At 46.7% G+C, this 18,275-nt stretch overlaps 2 protein-coding genes across 9 annotated transcripts in view; one reads left to right on the top strand and one right to left on the bottom strand.

Moving 5' to 3' along the window:
- Positions 1-18,275, bottom strand: part of LOC128412026 (zinc finger protein 420-like) — a 342,858-nt gene that overhangs the window by 275,626 nt on the left and 48,957 nt on the right. The window lies entirely within an intron of this gene.
- The window catches only part of LOC128412063 (zinc finger protein 436-like), a 130,442-nt gene that overhangs the window by 42,575 nt on the left and 69,592 nt on the right, over positions 1-18,275 (top strand). The window contains exons 1-5 of one of the 8 annotated variants that reach the window (XM_053384910.1): positions 3,397-3,831; positions 4,983-5,490; positions 6,101-6,182; positions 6,409-6,491; positions 17,153-17,279. The exons of 1 other annotated variant lie outside the window; for it this stretch is intronic. In XM_053384910.1, the coding sequence (XP_053240885.1) occupies positions 5,074-5,490; positions 6,101-6,182; positions 6,409-6,491; positions 17,153-17,279 (709 nt within the window). In that variant the 5' untranslated portion in view covers positions 3,397-3,831; positions 4,983-5,073. Of the gene's footprint in view, positions 1-3,396; positions 3,859-4,852; positions 5,491-6,100; positions 6,183-6,408; positions 6,492-17,152; positions 17,280-18,275 lie in introns of those variants that run through there. 6 more of the 8 variants (XM_053384903.1, XM_053384906.1, XM_053384904.1 and 3 more) reach the window with 6 other exon arrangements.

The following is an 18,275-nucleotide window of genomic DNA, read 5'->3' on the forward strand; positions in this document are numbered from 1 at the left end:
AGAAGCAGACCCCCCCCCAAGTACTGTCCCCCCGCATTGATTTTCCTTGCCGGCTACCAGTATGCACTGGTCCATCAGCCCAAGAAGGCGATGGGCTATGTGGATGCCCTCAGCCGGCTACCACTACCATAGACCAACCCCAGCCCAGTGCCCGCCAAGAGGTCATGAACCTGGAGCTGCTTCCTGATTGCCCCAATCAGGTGCAGGAACTAGTGTGCCACTCCAAGAAAGATAGGGTCATCTCCCAGGTCCTGGACTGGGTGTGGCAGGGATGGCCCAGTAACAGCCCAGGGCTTTTATGTGGGAGGAGGGTGGCAGTTCCCCAGCCACTCCGCCAAAAGTTCCTCACAGCCAAACACGAGAGACACCCAGGGTTAGTGAGAATGAAGGCCCTTGCCAGGAGTTACGTGTAGTGGCCCCGGATCAATGGAGATAGAGGCCTGGGTTAAATACTGCCAGACCTGCAAGGAGTCCCACCTGGATCCCCTGAGGGCCCCCATCCAGTCCTGGGAGTCCACCCAAGAGCCATGGTCCTGCCTGCACATGTACTTCGTTGGCCCCTTCCAGGGAAAAACATCCTTCGTAGTGGTGGACTCCAACACCAAATGACTGGAGGTCACCCTGGAATGGTTCCATTTCTATGGCCGTGGCCATCTGGGTACTACGTAGGCTGTTCATGACCCACGGGCTTCCTGACACCCTCGTCTCAGACAACAGAACTGCATTCATGTCAGAGGAGTTCCAGACTTTCACAGTGTAAAATGCCACCCGCCATGTCTGCTTGCCACCGTTCCACCCAACCACCAATAGCAAAGCAGAGCACACAGTGCAGAGCACCAAAGATACCCGAGACCACCGAGAGCCAGTGTGGTGTAGTGGTTAAGAGTGGTAGACTCATAATCTGGGGAATCGGGTTTGCGTCTCCGCTCCTCCACCTGCAGCTGCTGGGTGACCCTGGGCCAGCCACACTTCTCTGAAGTCTTGCAGCCCCACTCACCTCACAGAGTGTTTGTTGTGGGGGAGGAAGGGAAAGGAGAATGTTAGCCACTTTGAGACTCCTGAAGGGGAGTGATAAAGCGGGATTTCAAATCCAAACTCCTCTTCATCTTCTTCTTCTCTGCCGCATGATGCAAGGGGGCTGGGAGTACCACCTCACCACATTCCTTCTAGCTCAGCACAGCAATCCCAGCACAACAACCGGCCAGAGCCCAGCAGAACGATTAAAGGCCAACGCCTCACAATAAGACTTGACCACCTTCACCCCAACAGAGCTCAGGACGAGGCAGCGGCGGGGTGAAGCATGGACCCCCGGACCCAGTGTACACAAAGAATTTCAGGGCAGGCCGTCATGGGTAACTGCCACAGTCACCAGGGCGACTTGCCCCATGTATTATGAGGTGCTAACGGGCGGGGGGGTGGGCAATGTTGACACCGCCACTGCGGTGAGCTACAGCGACCGTTCCTGGGAGAAAACTGGGAGGAGGGCCGGACAGAAGGGCCTCAAGGGGGCAGCTGGGCGGTGAGGCCCATAGAGCAGGAGGAGTGGGTGGGGGAGGCAGAGCCACTCTGCACAGAGATGACCGCCAAGGCCGAGCGGCCACAGGAACCAGAGTTGTGACTGAGTGGGCCGGCTGTGCCACACCAAATGGCCCTGAGCATCCAGCAGCCCTGGAACATGAGCCAGAACCAGAACCCCCAACCGAGGAACACCCCAGGCATCAACTTCGACGTAGGCAACCAGCGTACATTGAGGACAATGAATGCAAACCTCCTATATGTACTGAGCTTGGATCCTAGAACAATATGCAGGTAGGATCCAGAAGGCAGCAACCTTTTTGGCCTGTAGGAACTGTCCATTCAGGCTCTAGGAGGGGACATGAATCAGCCAATCACGTGGGACCCATTGTATAAATAATGTATATATAGCCAGAGGTTTGGGGGAAAATTCATTCACGGTATACTAGGAGCTGAAATAAAGAGCATGAAATCAATACTCCGAGTATATTTCACCCTTTGGGGGGGAGCTCAAGCAGTGGGGAGATTGCAAGGCCTGCCTGGGCAGTTGGTTGCTGGGACGGACAGCAGAGTCTGGGGTGTAAAAGGTAAAGGGAGCCCTGACTGTTAGGTCCAGTCGTGGATGGCTCTGGGGTTGCGGCGCTCGTCTTGCTTTATTGGCAGAGGGACCCGGCGTACAGCTTCCGGGTCATGTGGCCAGCATGGCTAAGCTGCTTCTGGCGAACCAGAGCAGCGCACGGAAATGCCGTTTACCTTCCCGCCGGAGCGGTACCTATTTATCTACTTGCACTTTGACGTGCTTTTGAACTGCTAGGTTGGCAGGAGCAGGGACCGAGCAACGGGAGCTCACCCCGTCGTGGAGGTTCGAACCACCAAACTTCTGATCGGCTCTGTGGTTTAGACTACAGTGCCACCTGCATCCCTCAGTCTGGGGTGTAAAGGTAAAGGCAACCCACATCCCTCACAACTCCACCAGAGGGCCAGGGCCTCTCTCTGATTGGCTACCCTACAAGAGAGGGATGGAGGGAAAATAAAGAGGGCCATTTCTGAGGGGATTTTTAGAAAGGGCTGGATTTGAGATGGGAGAGAGGGATGATCCAGAGAAGATGGGGATGGGGAGAGGGTGGAGGGAGGGAGGGAGAAGTGGCTCTGATCTGAGTGGATCCTCCGCTCTGAGAAGAATATCTATGGAGCCAGAGGAAGGAGCCTCACAGCTGAGATGGGGAGACCATGTTGAGGGTCTGAAGGGAGTATTCAGATGGGAGTGAAGCTGGAGGGAGAAGCTGTGGGAAGACTCTCCTCTTCTTCTGGGGTCTCCTTCCAGTCAGGAGGAGAGAGATCTGCTAGGAAAAGGAGATTCCCAAGTCCGTGGCAAGGGCTGAGAGGATCCCCTGGGTCTGGCATACAAAGGAAAATACCTCAGGGGAACCGAGGAAAAGTGGCCCCTCGCTGTGAAGGAAGCTGGGCTGTGTCAAAAGTACCTCACGGAAAGACCTCTCATAACTAAGGGAGGGGATGAGAGAGAAGCAGCAGAAAGAGAGTTCAGCCTCTCACCATCTATTCTGGAAACCTGAACATCTCCCTGAAGTGCAGCAACTGAATTGGAGGGAAGCTGTGCCTGCAGAACCGCGTTTAATCCTGAGACCTTCAGGTCAACCATCTGCTTTCCCGTGTGTGAGAGGACCTTTTCTGGCTCCCGCTGAATTCTCCCTGCTTTTGGGCGGGACGGGCGTGTCTGCTGATTGGGCAGGCGACTGCGGACTGCGGGAAGCTCGGCTGCCTATTGGCTGGGAGGGCGAGGAGGCGGCTGCTTCCGCTGATCCGGCAGTTGAGAGGCAGCTTTGGCCAAAGCGCTCCGAAATAGCCCGAGAAAGGCGGCGCGTGTCTCCGCTGGCAGGCTGCTGTGAGGAAGGCGAGCTGCTCTTCCTCCTCCTCCGGGCTCGCCTAGGCGGGGCAGCCGAGGGGAAGGAAGCCAGCAGCGCGACGACTGCGAGAAGATGGGGCTGCAGGCCAAGGCAGGGAGGTGCTCAGGGCCCAGCCAAGAGGAGAGCCGGGCAGTGGCCTCGCCAGGGGGGCAGCTGGCCCTCTACAGCCATCGCAAATAGCAGAAAATCATGGAACTCTGAGGTTCTGCCTGGCTACAGGCGTGGGTGGGCTTGGCATTGCAAGGGTTAAAGGGAACCGAGCTGCCTTCCTAGAGTGGCCAGGAAGCAAGGGGGGCAGGTCCTCCAGAGCCAAGGCCCCTCCCTCCCCAGTCCTTTCCTGCTTGGGTGTCTCTCCTGCAAGGGCTGCCTCGCTCTCCCCTCCTGGGATCTGGTGAGTCTCCCCTCTCTCTGGGATCTGGTGGGGGTCCCAGGGCTGCAGCAGGGGAGGATTCCTTGGGGGGCCTGATCTGCTCCTGCAGGGGGGGGGGCAAGTCAGGGAGTAGAGTGTCCTGCCAGGGAGGGGCCAGGTCTGCAGCACTCTCCTTCCTGCAGATCAGAGGATCCCAAACTCATTTGGCCTTCTGCCCCCCCCTTCAGAAAAACAATGACTCCCACGAAATCTGTTTCTTTAAACAAAAGAGTCCCATTGCACAACAGAGGAAACAGGTGCAAATGGTTTTCCAAAGCTGGACAAGGAGGTGGACTAGCCCCCCCCCCAAAAAAAAGGTGGAAAAGAGAGGCCAGGAATAAAGAGAGGGATCCCAGCCCATCGTCTGGCTGCTGCATTGGGGACCAGTTTCCCAGTGTCTCCCAGGGCAGCTCCCCACGGAGGCCACTGCAGCCATCCCCTCGCACCCAGAGCAGGGCATCCCAGGACCACATCCTCTCTGTCCCAAAGGGATTGTTGCTGGCAAAGCAGCCGGAAATGGGCGCTGCTACTCACTGAGCCTCCAGGGACCTGGGCATCAATGGCTGTGTGTGTGTTAAGCCATCTAAGAGAATAATAATAATAAATTTGCTGCCTGAATTTCAAAGGAGATGTCTTTGGCCCCACCCACTTGGCCCTCAGGGGGTTGACTAGATACATACCTGGCCCTCAGAGCAAAGAAAAAGGGACCCCACCCCAGGAGTATGTCTTGAGAGCGGCAGAGAGTCCAAGTGCAAGAAAAGGAGACAGAAGCAGGGGAGAAATGTGCCCGGAAGTGGGGGTGGGGGGAGAGCAACTCCTGAGGACCCCCAGGTGAGGACCCCCTCTAGAGCCAAGCATCCATTTTTCAAATGACTCCCTTGTCAGTCAGTTCTGATTTCATGCATTGACTGGAAGGCAGGAGCAGCCAGGCTGATTCGTCTCCCAGAAATCCCTTCAGTTGCCTCCACATTTTGCATTCCTCCTTCTCTTTCTTTTCAAAAAGGTATATCATGGTTTGGGCTCTGGTGCCGTCCAGTCCTGATTCCTGGCAAGACTCATCCATGCTTGTTCAGGGATCTGTTTCTTCTCCTGACCTACAAATTCTGTAACAGAACAATGTATTTGCTTTGTAGGATTTGCTAGAGCTTCTCATTAAGACGGACAGAACTTGGCAGAAGACCAAAGGGTACCTTCTGATCTCTCAGAGGCTTCCTGAGAGCACAGATGGATGAGCAAGACCCAGCTGGCCCTGAAGAAGGAAGAGGCCATGCCAACCAAACTGGGAGCAGTGGGGGATTCTGGGAAAACTCTGGGCAGAAGATCCTGGGTGAGGAGGACACCCTCCGCTCAGAGGTGCAGAGCCAGCAGGTGAGGCAGTTCTGCGTCCAGGAGGCCAAAGGACCCCGAGAGGTTCGTAGCCGACTCTACCACCTTGACCGTCAGTGGCTGAAGCCAGACAGGCACACAAAAGCTGAGATGCTGGACCTGGTGATCTTGGAGCAGTTCCTGGCTGTCCTTCCACTGGAGATGGAGAGCTGGGTGAGGGAGTGTGGAGCGGAGACCAGTTCCCAGGCAGTGGCCCTGGCTGAAGGTTTCCTCCTGAGTCAGGCAGAGGAGACGAAGCAGGCAGAGAGAAAGCAGGTGAGGGAGACTTTCCTCTGGATACTACCTTGACCAGAGCCAGGGCCTTTTCGGATGTGGCTCCGGCCTGGTGGAACGCTCTCTCACAAGAGACCAGGGCACTGCGGGATTTGACATGCGCCAGGCCTTTGGTCAGGGTTCAGTCTGATTCTTTTCTTTCAGTACAAGAATAAGCATTAAAGAGGCTTCCTAGCCCGCTCACACCTCCTTTATAAGACCAGTGGTAACAGTAGTTGGCCCTAGCGAATATTAACCACTCTCAATTTTACCAGTGGACTGCCGTCTGTCCAGATTTTAATTTGTTTTGAACTAATTTTAAGAAGTATTTTAATTAATCGATTGCCTGTTCTTATATTCTTTGTATACTGTGTTAGATTTATGATGTTAGCCGCCAAAAGATTGGCTCTGGCCAGGGAAGGTGGAGAACAAATTAAAAATTATTATTATTATTAGGGGCTCGAAAGAGAATGAAGAACATCCCATAATGCTCTACTGATGGCCCATCCTTTTGCTGGGAAGGCATCCATGGAATGAGATCTCACACCCTTAATTTTCTTTCTGCTATTTCTTGTCATTCATTTTCTGTTTTGAATCCTTGTTGCTCTTTCAGGAAAAGGATGATTTTGAGGAAATGGACCTGGATTCCTGTGAGGCAGAGAGGCCTCCGTTGGACACCAGAGAGAGGCCACTGGGTAAGGAGGAAGGCGGTTTTTCTCTCTTTGGAGGCATTTGGAACCAAGGGTCCAGAGGAGGGGAGATACATTTTTGCATAACTAACATATGAAATGGGCACAAACGTCCAAATGCACTCACCAGGTAAGGGTTTCTGAAAGGCCTATCTGTAGTTAGAGATGCCCTGTTTCACCTGTGAGAGAAGCAGGCACTCCTGGCATCCTGCTTACATTTTTTCTTTTGCAGGAGACAGAATGGTGCCGGCAAAACCTCCTGATCCACCTTTTCATGGGGGCAGAAGGGAAGCAGCAGCTGTGGAACCAGATCAGGTCAGGGGAAGCTGCCTTGTGGGGACAGAGGCCGAGGGATGGAGCAATGTCATGGACTGGTTGGGCACAGAGGAATGGTGGGAGGAAGCAGCCGGGGAACCAGGAAGAGAAGATGTCTCACCCCAAGGAGTGGAGGTGGAGGAAGGATGAGTGATCAGAGGGAGAAGAGGGAGAAGCCTGGGAAGAGGAGGTGTCAGAAGCTGAAGGGATAACAGGGCTTAGTGAGCTGGGAGACTGAGGCAGAATGCAGTCCAGAATCGGAGGCAGAAGAGGAAGGAGACGAGTGGGAGAGGAAGGTCGAGAGGCAGAGGTGAGTCAGGAGAAGGAGGAGCCACTGGGGGCTCCCTCTCCTTCTGCCAGAAGCCCCCCTCCCTGCTTGTCTCTCAGAGCCAGGAGACGTCTGACAATGGAGGAGCAAAGGCAGGCTGCACACTTGCACACTGGTGCATCGCTTGCCAGAAACCCCAGAGAGGAGGGGACTTGGAAAGCTGTGGGGAGCTGGGGGCCTTCTCTTTTGGCAGCTGATTTCATGGAGGAAGACCCTGTCATGGAATTCTACTCAGTATTGATCCAGGCAGAACTCCAATGTATAGTTACCAGAGTGAAAATGTAAAGACGTTGCAGGATCCCCCAAAATATATATATATTTTTAAATAATATTTATTACTTTTCCAACAATTTAAATACTACAAAAAAATGAACAATACAATACAATACAAATACAATACAATACACTACATAGCACTACATAGCACTACATAGCACTAACACATTAAACTAACAAAACAAAACAAAACAAAAACAGTTTAAAACACATCAAACAATTTCAATATCTTATCTTTCATTCACTTATTTCAGCGACCTCCTCACACCTCCCTTCTTCAAAAAGGTATATTTGAATACCTTTTTCATTTCGTTATAAATCATCTCCCAGAATGTCTTAATCCTTGGGCATGTCCACCAAAGGTGAAAGAATGTACCTTCAGTCTCATTACATTTCCAACATTTATTGTTGGGCAAATAGTAAATTTTTGCAAGCTTGACTGGTGTCATGTACCACCTATAAATCATTTTCATTAAGTTTTCTCTTAGGGCATTACATGCCGTGAATTTCATACCTGTAGTCCATAACTGTTCCCAGTCAGCCATCATTATGTTATGTCCAACGTCTTATGCCCATTTAATCATAGCTGATTTCACCATTTCATCCTGAGTGTTCCATTTCAACAGCAAGTTATACATTCTTGACAAATTCTTGATTTTGGAATCTAAGAATTCTGTTTCCAATTTTGATTTTTCCACCTGGAAACCAACTTTTTTGTCCAAATTAAATGCCTCCATTATTTGGTAATAATGGAGCCAATCTCGCACTTTGTTTTTCAATTTTTCAAAGCTCTGCAATTTTATTCTGTCTCCATCTTGTTCCAGAATTTCCCAATATTTTGGCCATTTGGCCTCCATATTGAGTTTTTTCTGTGCCTTCGCTTCCATTGGTGACAACCATCTTGGGGTTTTCTTTTCTAACAAATCCTTATATCTTATCCAAACATTAAACAATGCTTTTCTAACAATATGATTTTTAAATGCTTTATGTGCTTTTACCTTATCGTACCACAAATATGCATGCCAGCCAAATGCATTATTGAAGCCTTCTAGATCCAACACGTCTGTGTTTTCAAGAAGCAGCCATTCTCTCAGCCAGCAAAAAGCAGCTGATTCATAATAAAGTTTAAGGTCTGGCAGGGCAAATCCACCTCTTTCTTTGGCATCAGTTAATATCTTAAATTTTATTCGAGGCTTCTTGCCCTGCCAAACAAATCTGTAAATATCTTTCTGCCACTTCTTGAAACAGTCCATCTTATCCAAAATTTGCAATGTTTGAAACAAAAACAACATCCTTGGCAACACATTCATTTTTATCACAGCAATTTGACCTAACAATGATAACTTCAAATTTGTCCATATTTCTAAATCCTGTTTCACTTCAATCCAACATTTTTCATAATTATCCTTAAATAAATTCACATTTTTGGCAGTCGTGTTAACCCCTAAATATTTCACTTTCTTAACCAATGTTAGTCCTGTCTCCTCCTGAAGCTTCTCTCTCTCATTCACAGTTAAGTTTTTCTCAAAAACCTTAGTTTTCACAGGATTCCCCAAAATAGACCAGAGGCAATTGTATTTCATCCAGCAGAGCTTTACTGCTACTGAAGACAAATGAGCATAATGGTCCCAAATCCAAAACATTCAGGATTGGCCCTGTCCATAAGAAATCCAGTTGCAGCAGACTTAACTGAAACTTACCACAACTTATAATGTCTAAACCTTAAGACTCAGCTTACTATGTACAGAACACCAGAAGGAAGAGAGAGAGAGAAAGAGAAACCCAGGCTCCTTCTGGCCTCTTCTTATAGTCAGCATAACCTTGACAGAAGACATAACAGAACCACTTTAACCCAGCTGTACTCAGGCTGCGAGGCCTGGGTCCTTGTGCCAAAGGCCAAGCTCAGAAAGGGTGGCCCTAGGTCCCAAAAGATGATTTTCTGTGGGTATAAGCCAGGGACCAAGGGGTGGAGATTTGCCTATCCAACAGGCAATCAGTCCAGGATTCTGCTCAGCAGCAGTGCTGAGTTCTGTGAGTAGAATGGATGGACACGCATACATGGGAACCCTGATGTTGTTTCAGAGAGTCTGCTTGACTCTGCTGATGAGGAAGAGGTAGAGGTTGAACCTGCTGCTGAGGCACAGAGTCCTGACCCAGAGCAGGTAGAGGGAAGAACTTCTAAAGCTGTGAAGCTTGAACAGAGAAGTGCTCCTTCCTCACCCAGAGGTTCAGCTGAGAAGTCTAAATGGCGCAGTGAGTCAGAGGGGGAGCTCTCTGAGGCCAAGGACATTCTAGCTGGTCCTAGTGGGTCTGAGGGGGTACCTGAAACTGGGTTGAGACGTTCAGCTCGCACAACGAAAGGTAAAACTCCTGACAGGTTTGCAGTCACAAGTGTGTGGGTTGGCATGGCACAGTGTGAACCCAAGAGTTTTGAGGATGTTCAGAAACTGCCTTGGGAAGAAGCGAGGAAATGGCATGAGGCAATGCAGAAGGAGATGAGCTCAATGGAGTCTCTAGGTGTGTTCTCCCTCACAACGTTGCCAGTGGGCAAACAGGCCGTGAGCAGCCGCTGGGTTTACCATCTTAAACCCACAGCAACGGGAACCACAGTACAAGGCTAGGCTAGCAGCCAGAGGGTTCACGCAGCAAAAGGGGCTGCATTATACCGCGGTATATGCTCCTACTTCCAGATGTGAATTTCTGCACATGCTCTTAGCCATTGCTGCACAAAGAGGTTTTCTTTTTTTTTTTAATAATTTTTTATTGGTTTACAACAAAAACAAAAACACATATTAATTTCACATCGAATTTTTCACAAATTCTTCTTTTTTGGACTTCCTTCAGCTTTTCCGTAAATCATCCATAGTCATTATTTAAATTACGCATTTCTTATATTTATATTGACATTATTTATATCTTTCTTTCTATTCCGTTTAGACAATACTTCTTAATTTTTCACAGTGCTTCTTTAAATCCCTTCAGCATTATCTGTCCCTCACTTATATTTTCCAGATATTCCACAAATTTCCCCCAGGCCTCGATGAACTTTTGGTCTCTTAAATATCTAATCTTCCCTGTCAATTTATCCAATTCCGCATAGTCTAACAGCTTCATTCTCCAGTCTTCCACTGTCGGAATTTCCTGTTGTTTCCATTTTTGGGCTAGTAACACTCTTGCGGCTGTCACTGCATATTGAAAGAATTTACAGTCCTTTCTTTTTATCTCATTTCCTAGTATTCCTAACAGAAAGACCTCTGGTTTCTTTATAAATGTATATTTTAAAATCTTCTTCAATTCATTATATATCTTTTCCCAGAAGTCTTTCACTTTCTTACATTCCCACCACATATGGTAAAAAGAACCTTCTTTATCTTTACATTTCCAACACTTTTTGCATGTCTTATACGTTTTCACTAGTTTTACCGGTGTTATATACCATCTATAAAACATTTTCATAACATTTTCTTTTAACGTCATACATGCTGTAAATTTTAAATTTTCTTTCCAAAGTCTTACCCAGTCCTCAAATTGTATGTTATAGCCAAAGTCTCTGGCCCAGTGAATCATTACCGACTTAATTTCTTCATCCTTTAAATTCCATTCTAGCAACATGTCCATTAAACTTTAATTAGTTTAATGTTAAGTGAACGTCCAGTGCGCTTCCAACGCCATAAATCATATCTCAGCAGAGAATTTCGTGCAGCGGTTTAAAGAAGGCAGGAGAGTCAGTACCTTTCAATGAAGAATCCTGGAGCAAGCACTTTGGAACTCAGGAAAAAAACTTTATTTACAAAAGAAAAACCCTGGCGATAAAGCACACATGCTTTTATCTCCAGCATAAAGAAAACTTTACTCTAAACCTAACTCATATCAGCCCACACGCCCAGGGCCACAAACTGAGTCTGCGAGTCAGGTCAAAGGGGAAAACACACGGGTGAACTGACTATTTATACAAACTAACTCACATTCCTGGATGCTTAATGACTTCCAGCTGCTCAGTGATTAGAGCGACTTGTTACCTCTTAACCCTTTAGTACCAACACCCCCTCTCGCTCGTAACACTGAGCTGTATCAACCTTAGTTCAAATTTAAACCTGAACAGAAATATTTATGAGATTGCGGACTCAAAGCTTTTGTAAAACCGTCTGCGAGATTTTCTTTGCTTGGACAATACTTTAGTTCAATTAAACCTTGTTTTACACTTTGGCATACATTTTGATAACGGATATCCAAGTGTTTTGTGAGTGCCTTGAATTGACCTGATTTAGCTAGTTTAATACAAGGTTGATTGTCTTCCCACACTCTGATAGGTAGGGAACATTCTCCAAACAATTCTTGTACCAGTTGCTTATAAAATTCCAGTTCTCTACATACATCTGATAATGCATTGAACTCAGATTCAGTTGAACTTAAAGCTATAAGTGATTGCTTTCTTGATCTCCAACCAATTAGTGCATTTCCAAATTTTATCGCCATTCCTGACACTGATTTTCTATCTGGTCCAGCATCTGCCCAACTGCTGTCAGCCCAACATTCAAGTTGTGTGCTGCCCTCTGCTGATAGTTTTAAGCGAAACCTTTTGGTAGTTTGGAGATACCTTAAAACTCTTTTTACTCCTTGCCAAGCATGCACTGATGGTTTTTCAGCTTGTCTACACAGCATGTTGACAGTATATGTTATATCGGGCCGAGTCCACTGTGCAATGTGGAGTAGACTACCTATCGCTGACTGGTAAACCCCGGGATTACTGAACTCTGCCTGTTGCTCGGCTTGAGCATCCTTTGTGTAACTTAACTCCATTGGGGTTTTAACACCAGCACAGTTGTCCATTTTAAACCTTTCCAGCAACTGCTGGATCTTAGCTTCTTGACTGAGCCAATAGTTCCCATTTTCATCTTGCTGAATTTTAACTCCTAGATAAACAGATACAGTGCCTAGTGATTTTATCTGAAACTTTTCTCCAAGCTTTGTGGCAAATTGTTGTGCAAGTTTATCGTCCTTTCCACTGTATAATAAATCGTCAACAAATATCAAAACTGCTTCTTGTTCACATCCCGAGCCTTTTAGATAAAGACACGCATCTGCTGCGCTCTTTCTGAACCCCATGCTCTCTAGAGCATCGTTTAAGCAGGAATTCCAATTACGGGCGGACTGTTTCAACCCATAAATGGATTTGTGTAGGCGCCAGACCTGGTTTGGCTTGTCTCCTTCAAAACCTGGTGGTGGTGTCATATAGACTTCCTCCTGTAAGTCTGCATTTAAATAAGCCACATTGACATCAAAATGAAACAGCTTATTTCCCTTCTTAGCTGAAGAGGCTAGAAGCATTCTTAATGACTCCGATCTTGAAGTAGGGGCATAGATTTGAGAATAGTGAACACCTTTGCGCTGCGAAAATCCTTTTGCAACTAGTCGGGCTTTATATTGCAACTCCTCAGTAGTTGTGGGCTTTAAACGATATACCCATCGACAACCTACAGCTTGTTGCCCTTTCGGAAGCTCTGTACTTGTAAACACACCGAGAGACTTCATTGAAGCAATCTCTTTTTCCATTGCTTCCTGCCACTTTACAGCTTCTGAGCTTGGAAGCTGTTGTACCTCTATATAGCTATCTGGCTCACACTGTGCCATATTTACGTATACACTTGTCACCTTAAACCGCTCTGGTGGTTTGCCCTTTGTGGCACGTTTTGATCTGCGCAATTGTTCCTCTTGTGCCCCCTCTGACCGTTGGCTGTCAGAATCTGTCTCAGACTTTATATCTGGATGCGCCCCTAGGGATAAAGACCTCCGTTTAGATACCTCCCTTGGGCTTGGTGTTGCAGGCGACCTGCTTCGCTTTTGCTGTCTGCTAGGCCTACTGACTGGCGATGTTGGGACACTCCTAGATTCTGGCTTTTCTACCTTAGGAGAAGAACCTTGTGCCTGGTCAGAATCTGCATCTGAACCATGTGCACCATCCCCTTCTGGCTCACCACCCTCTGGACTTTCATTCTCAGCATAAATGCCTAAATCATCTCTCAAAATGTCAGGGTTAGCATGTAAGTGAGTCCATCCGGATTGCTCACAAAATTCAGCGCTCCTACTGATGACCACTCTTGTAGTATCCCCATCTGGGTTCACGAACCTCCAAGATTTGGCGTGTGGTTCGTACCCACAAAAAATGAGTTTCCTAGCCCTTGGACTTCCCTTTTTCCTTAACGCTTTTGGGATAAGTACATAGGCTTGAGATCCAAACACCCGAAAGTAATTAACTTTGGGCTTCTTCCCGTATAAAGCAAAATATGGCGTAGTATCAATTACTGAATTATATACTCGGTTTAGAATATGAGTAGCCGTCTGCCAGGCTTCCGCCCAGTAACTTTGAGGGAGTTTAGAATCAAACAACATAGAGTTTGCCAACTCTTGCAGAACCCTGTTTTTACGTTCAGCCACGCCTCCTTCTTGGGGGGAATAAGGTGTAGACAGACGATGCTTAATTCCCTTTTTCTTAAAGAAATTCTGCAACACAGACCCGGTAAATTCTGACCCTCTGTCTGTCTGAAAAGCAAGTACTCTAGTACCGAATTCAAGTTCTACTGCATGAACCCAATTTTTAACTGTTTCTGCAGTATCTGCTTTTGTTTTGAGAGGAAAAAACCATGTGACTTTTGTTTTGTCATCCGAGAGACACAGTGCATACCTCGAACCTCCCATGCTAGCAACAGGCATTGGGCCACATAGGTCCATATGCACAAGTTGGAATACTTTGTCAGATTTCCTATCTGAACTGGGATAGCTGCATCTATGAACCTTCGCCCTTTTGCATGCAGTACAATCCAAATACTTAGTACATTTGTTCATTTTGCACCCTTCTGATAATTCAGGTTGCCTTTTAACATACTGAAAATTAATATGTCCCAAACGGCGGTGCCATAAATGAACACAAGAATTATGGGTAGGCGAGTTCACACAACCAGCATGAACCTGTTCAACTTCATCTGGACTTGTCTCAAAATAATATAACCCATTTCTGCATTCCACCTGCAAAAGAGATACGTTATTCTTTGAAATAGTGCAAACCCCATTTTCAAACACAGTTTTAAACCCATCTCTATCAAGTTCTGACACAGACAAAATACACCCCTTCATTCCCTTTAGCACATAGGCATCAATTTCTGTATGCAAACAATTCAAGAACACTGTGCCTACGGTCTCTAAGGAACGTTTAGTTGAATCTGCCATTGTCACAACTTTAAGTGTTTGCAAATGCCTGCAATTCTGCAAACGGACACTAGATGGCGCCACCAGGTGGTGAGATGCACCACTGTCGATCAACCAGCGTAGATTGCTGCCTTGGCCACGCCCTTGCATCAACGCCATTGCTGAAGCCATGTGCTGTGTGCTGTGGGAGTAGCCACGACCTCCTCCTCTTCTTTGACGTCCCCTGGAACTCCTTGTCTGATAACTAGGGGTAATGGCCTTGGTGCTGTCTTGACCAGGTTCACGTGTGCAGTTCCTGATTAAATGGGAAGAGGAACCACAGCGAAAACAGTGTCTAGCTGCAAAAGCATTTACTGTGTTCTCAAACTCAGCATCCCCACTCTTAGGCACAGCACAACTCCCCTTTGAAGACAAGCCTCTTTCTCTTTGCCTTTTATCCTGTTCATCTGCATGGATCTTGGCCCCCGCAGTGTTTCTGGAATTTAGCCGCTGCAGAACCGTCCAGACCTCATGCGTATTCTTTAACTCAGAAACATAAGGCATTTGCTCTGGTCCCACTGCCAAAACTAATAGACCTTGGGCTTTCCTGTCGCGTTTCTGTGAAGCTGCTGCTGCTGCTTTGTCTTCTGCAGACATGTCTGCAGCTGCCTGTAAAGGCGGTGCTTCAGTACAACTCCACAACTCTTTTGCTTGCAACCAAACCCTTACTCTACCCTTCCAATCTTGTCAATTTTTCCCATTGAGTCGCGTAAACGGGACAGCAAAACTTTCCTGGGACTCTGCCATCCTCCCTGGGGCTTAGGAACGATACTCACACACCTGTAGACCGTCTCCCAGCTGCTGAGGTGGCTCCTTGAGGAATAAGACGTCTTCCAGCGAGTACAAACTGCGCAGTGCCTGTTTAAAACTTTTTCTAGGCACGTTGCAGGACTCAAGCTGCTTTGAAGGCTTTCGTTGTCGGCAACCACTTCTGTCTTCGCTCCAGTCCTTTCATAAATCACTCTGAACTGCACTCCTTATCTCCTTCTTGACGTACAAACAACCATAACCTGTCCATTAAACTTTAATTAGTTTAATGTTAAGTGAACGTCCAGTGCGCTTCCAACGCCATAAATCATATCTCAGCAGAGAATTTCGTGCAGCGGTTTAAAGAAGGCAGGAGAGTCAGTACCTTTCAATGAAGAATCCTGGAGCAAGCACTTTGGAACTCAGGAAAAAAACTTTATTTACAAAAGAAAAACCCTGGCGATAAAGCACACATGCTTTTATCTCCAGCATAAAGAAAACTTTACTCTAAACCTAACTCATATCAGCCCACACGCCCAGGGCCACAAACTGAGTCTGCGAGTCAGGTCAAAGGGGAAAACACACGGGTGAACTGACTATTTATACAAACTAACTCACATTCCTGGATGCTTAATGACTTCCAGCTGCTGTGATTAGAGCGACTTGTTACCTCTTAACCCTTTAGTACCAACACAACAGCTTATATTTTGGATAAAATTTTCACATCATTATCTATTATTTCAATCTGAAATTTAGAATCCTTGTCAGCATAGCCACATTCTTTACTATCTTTCCTAAACATTTCATTTATTTGAAAATAATGCAACCAGTCATAATGCAATCTGCACAAATAATGCAACCTGCACAAAGAGGTTTTCAGGTGTATCACTTTGATGTGGATGTGGCCTATTTGAACTCAGACCTCCAGGAGGATCTGTACATGCTTCCTCCTTCAGGGTTTGAGGGCAATGAGCCAAATACTGTATGGAGGCTTCACAAGTCTATTTATGGTTTGAAGCAATCGGCCAGAAATTGAAACTTGTACCTGGATGAAGCCTTAGAGAAGCTAGGTTTCAAGAAGAGTCTTGCTGACAGCTGCCTGTACCTTAAAGGGTCAGGAGAGTCACAGGAAATGGTTTTAGTCTTTGTTGATGATACCATTTATACCTCAAGGGCAGACAAACAGGTGCAGAAGTTTGCCAAAGAGCTTGGAAAACGGTTTCAGCTCAAGAACCTGGGTGCAGTAAAGATCTACTTAGGTGTTCAGATAGACAGGACTGAAGATGGAAGCTTCTTGCTCAGTCAGAAAGGCAAGATTGAGCAGTTGCTTGAGAAGTTCAGAATGTCTGGGGTTAGGGCACCCATGGAGACAAGCTACGTGAAAGACAGTCGGCTAGCAGAACGTGTTGAGTTTGAGAACGCTGAGCTCTTCCAGTCCGCTCTGGGTAGTCTGTTGTATCTGTCCCAATGGAGCAGGCCGGACATTGCTTTTGCTACCAATCTGCTCAGTAGGGAAGCATCAAAGCCCAGTGTAAATGCCTGGCATGGTATCAAGCGGGTGCTGCGTTACCTGCAGGATACCAAGGACTTCAGTCTCAAGCTGTCAGCTGCAGGTGAGACGGCGCTTACTTGCTGGGCAGATAGCGACAGGGCGAATCTGGATGACAGGAAGTCCGTATCTGGGATGGTAATAAAGTTTGGGGAATCTCTAGTTGGGTGGAAGTCCCGGAAGCAAAGTCTCATTGCGCTGTCCTCTACTGTCCTCGGAATTGTGCAGGGAACTGGAGTTCTATAGATGCCTGGTGCAAGAGATCTATGGGGATTGTTGCCTGCCCATCACTGTTTGGGAAGACAATCAACCTTGTCTGAAGTTGGCAGAATCTGGGCAGTTTAAGGCCAGAACCAAGCATGTAGACATACGTTTCCAGAATGCGTGTCAAAGTGTCAATCCTATTGAAAGCAACCCTATTGAAACAACACAGCAATTAAGAGGAAGGAAAGAACAGAACATTGTGTAGCAGATCATATTTCTGCTGTCTCAGAAGAGGACATTTCCTTTTTCTTTTAGGGCCCAGTGTGCTTTGAAGATGTCGCTGTTTGTTTCACGGACGAGGAGTGGGCGTTGCTGGATCCTGACCAGAGAGCTCTGCATAAGGACGTCATGGAGGAGAATCGTGGGATCGTGGCCTCTCTTGGTAAGGCTCCCTGTGGGATCGTCCTATCTGCCTGGAAATTCAAAAAATACCTCTATGTAACAAACCTCATACATTTCCACAGAGCTCAACAGCGCCCAATACAACACCTGGGAACCTAACACCCCCACAAGAAACCTTGAACAGCAAATTCCAGTTTTTTTTGGTTTTTTTTTTGTACCTGAAGAAGTGTGCATGCACACGAAAACTCATAGTAATAACAAACTCAGTTGGTCTCTAAGGTGCTACTGGAAGGATTTTTTTTTTATTTAGCTTCAGAGTTGTTTGGAAAGATAAGTAGCTTCTGTCAAGTTTTCTGTTTTTGTTTTTGCTGCTGTCAGTCTTGGGTTGACCAGAGAGACGACTGACATTGGAGATGGAGGGGATGCCATGATTGGGCCAAACAAAATCCATCCCAGAGAAGAGCCAGGCTTATTGAATCTCAGGTAGTAGTAGCAGTGATAATAATAATAATAATAATAATAATAATAATAATAATAATAATAATAGTAATATTAATATTAATTTTTATTTCTATTCTGCCCACCTGGCTGGGTTGCCCCAGCTGCTCTGGGGGGCTTCCAACACTTATAAAAACCAGAAACATGAATCATAACAATCTGTCCCCATATAAAAAGTACATTAACTTTAAAATGAACAACTTACACTAGTGGCCAAAATTGTGGAAACCTTTTGGAGAAAGTGTATTTCAGAGCTTTGATACCTCACAACACCACTTTTTTGGGAGTAATAGCATAAAACTATATATCAATGGAAAAATACTTTAATGAAGAATGTAATGATTTTCTTCTGTCATGCAGGCACAGTCTCTCCAGTCTTCGATCATCACTTGCTCTTGTGCACCTTTTCCTGCCTTTACCAGTCTGATTTTGGAGTGACTGAGTCTCTTATACCTCTTCAAAAATATAGACCAGCTTTGGTTAAGTTTCCCCCAATCTTTCTTCTAATTTCTTCATACCTGTAGCCTTGTTCACTTAA

Source organism: Podarcis raffonei, chromosome 4, assembly GCF_027172205.1.
Source record: "Podarcis raffonei isolate rPodRaf1 chromosome 4, rPodRaf1.pri, whole genome shotgun sequence".
Lineage (NCBI taxonomy): Eukaryota > Metazoa > Chordata > Lepidosauria > Squamata > Lacertidae > Podarcis > Podarcis raffonei.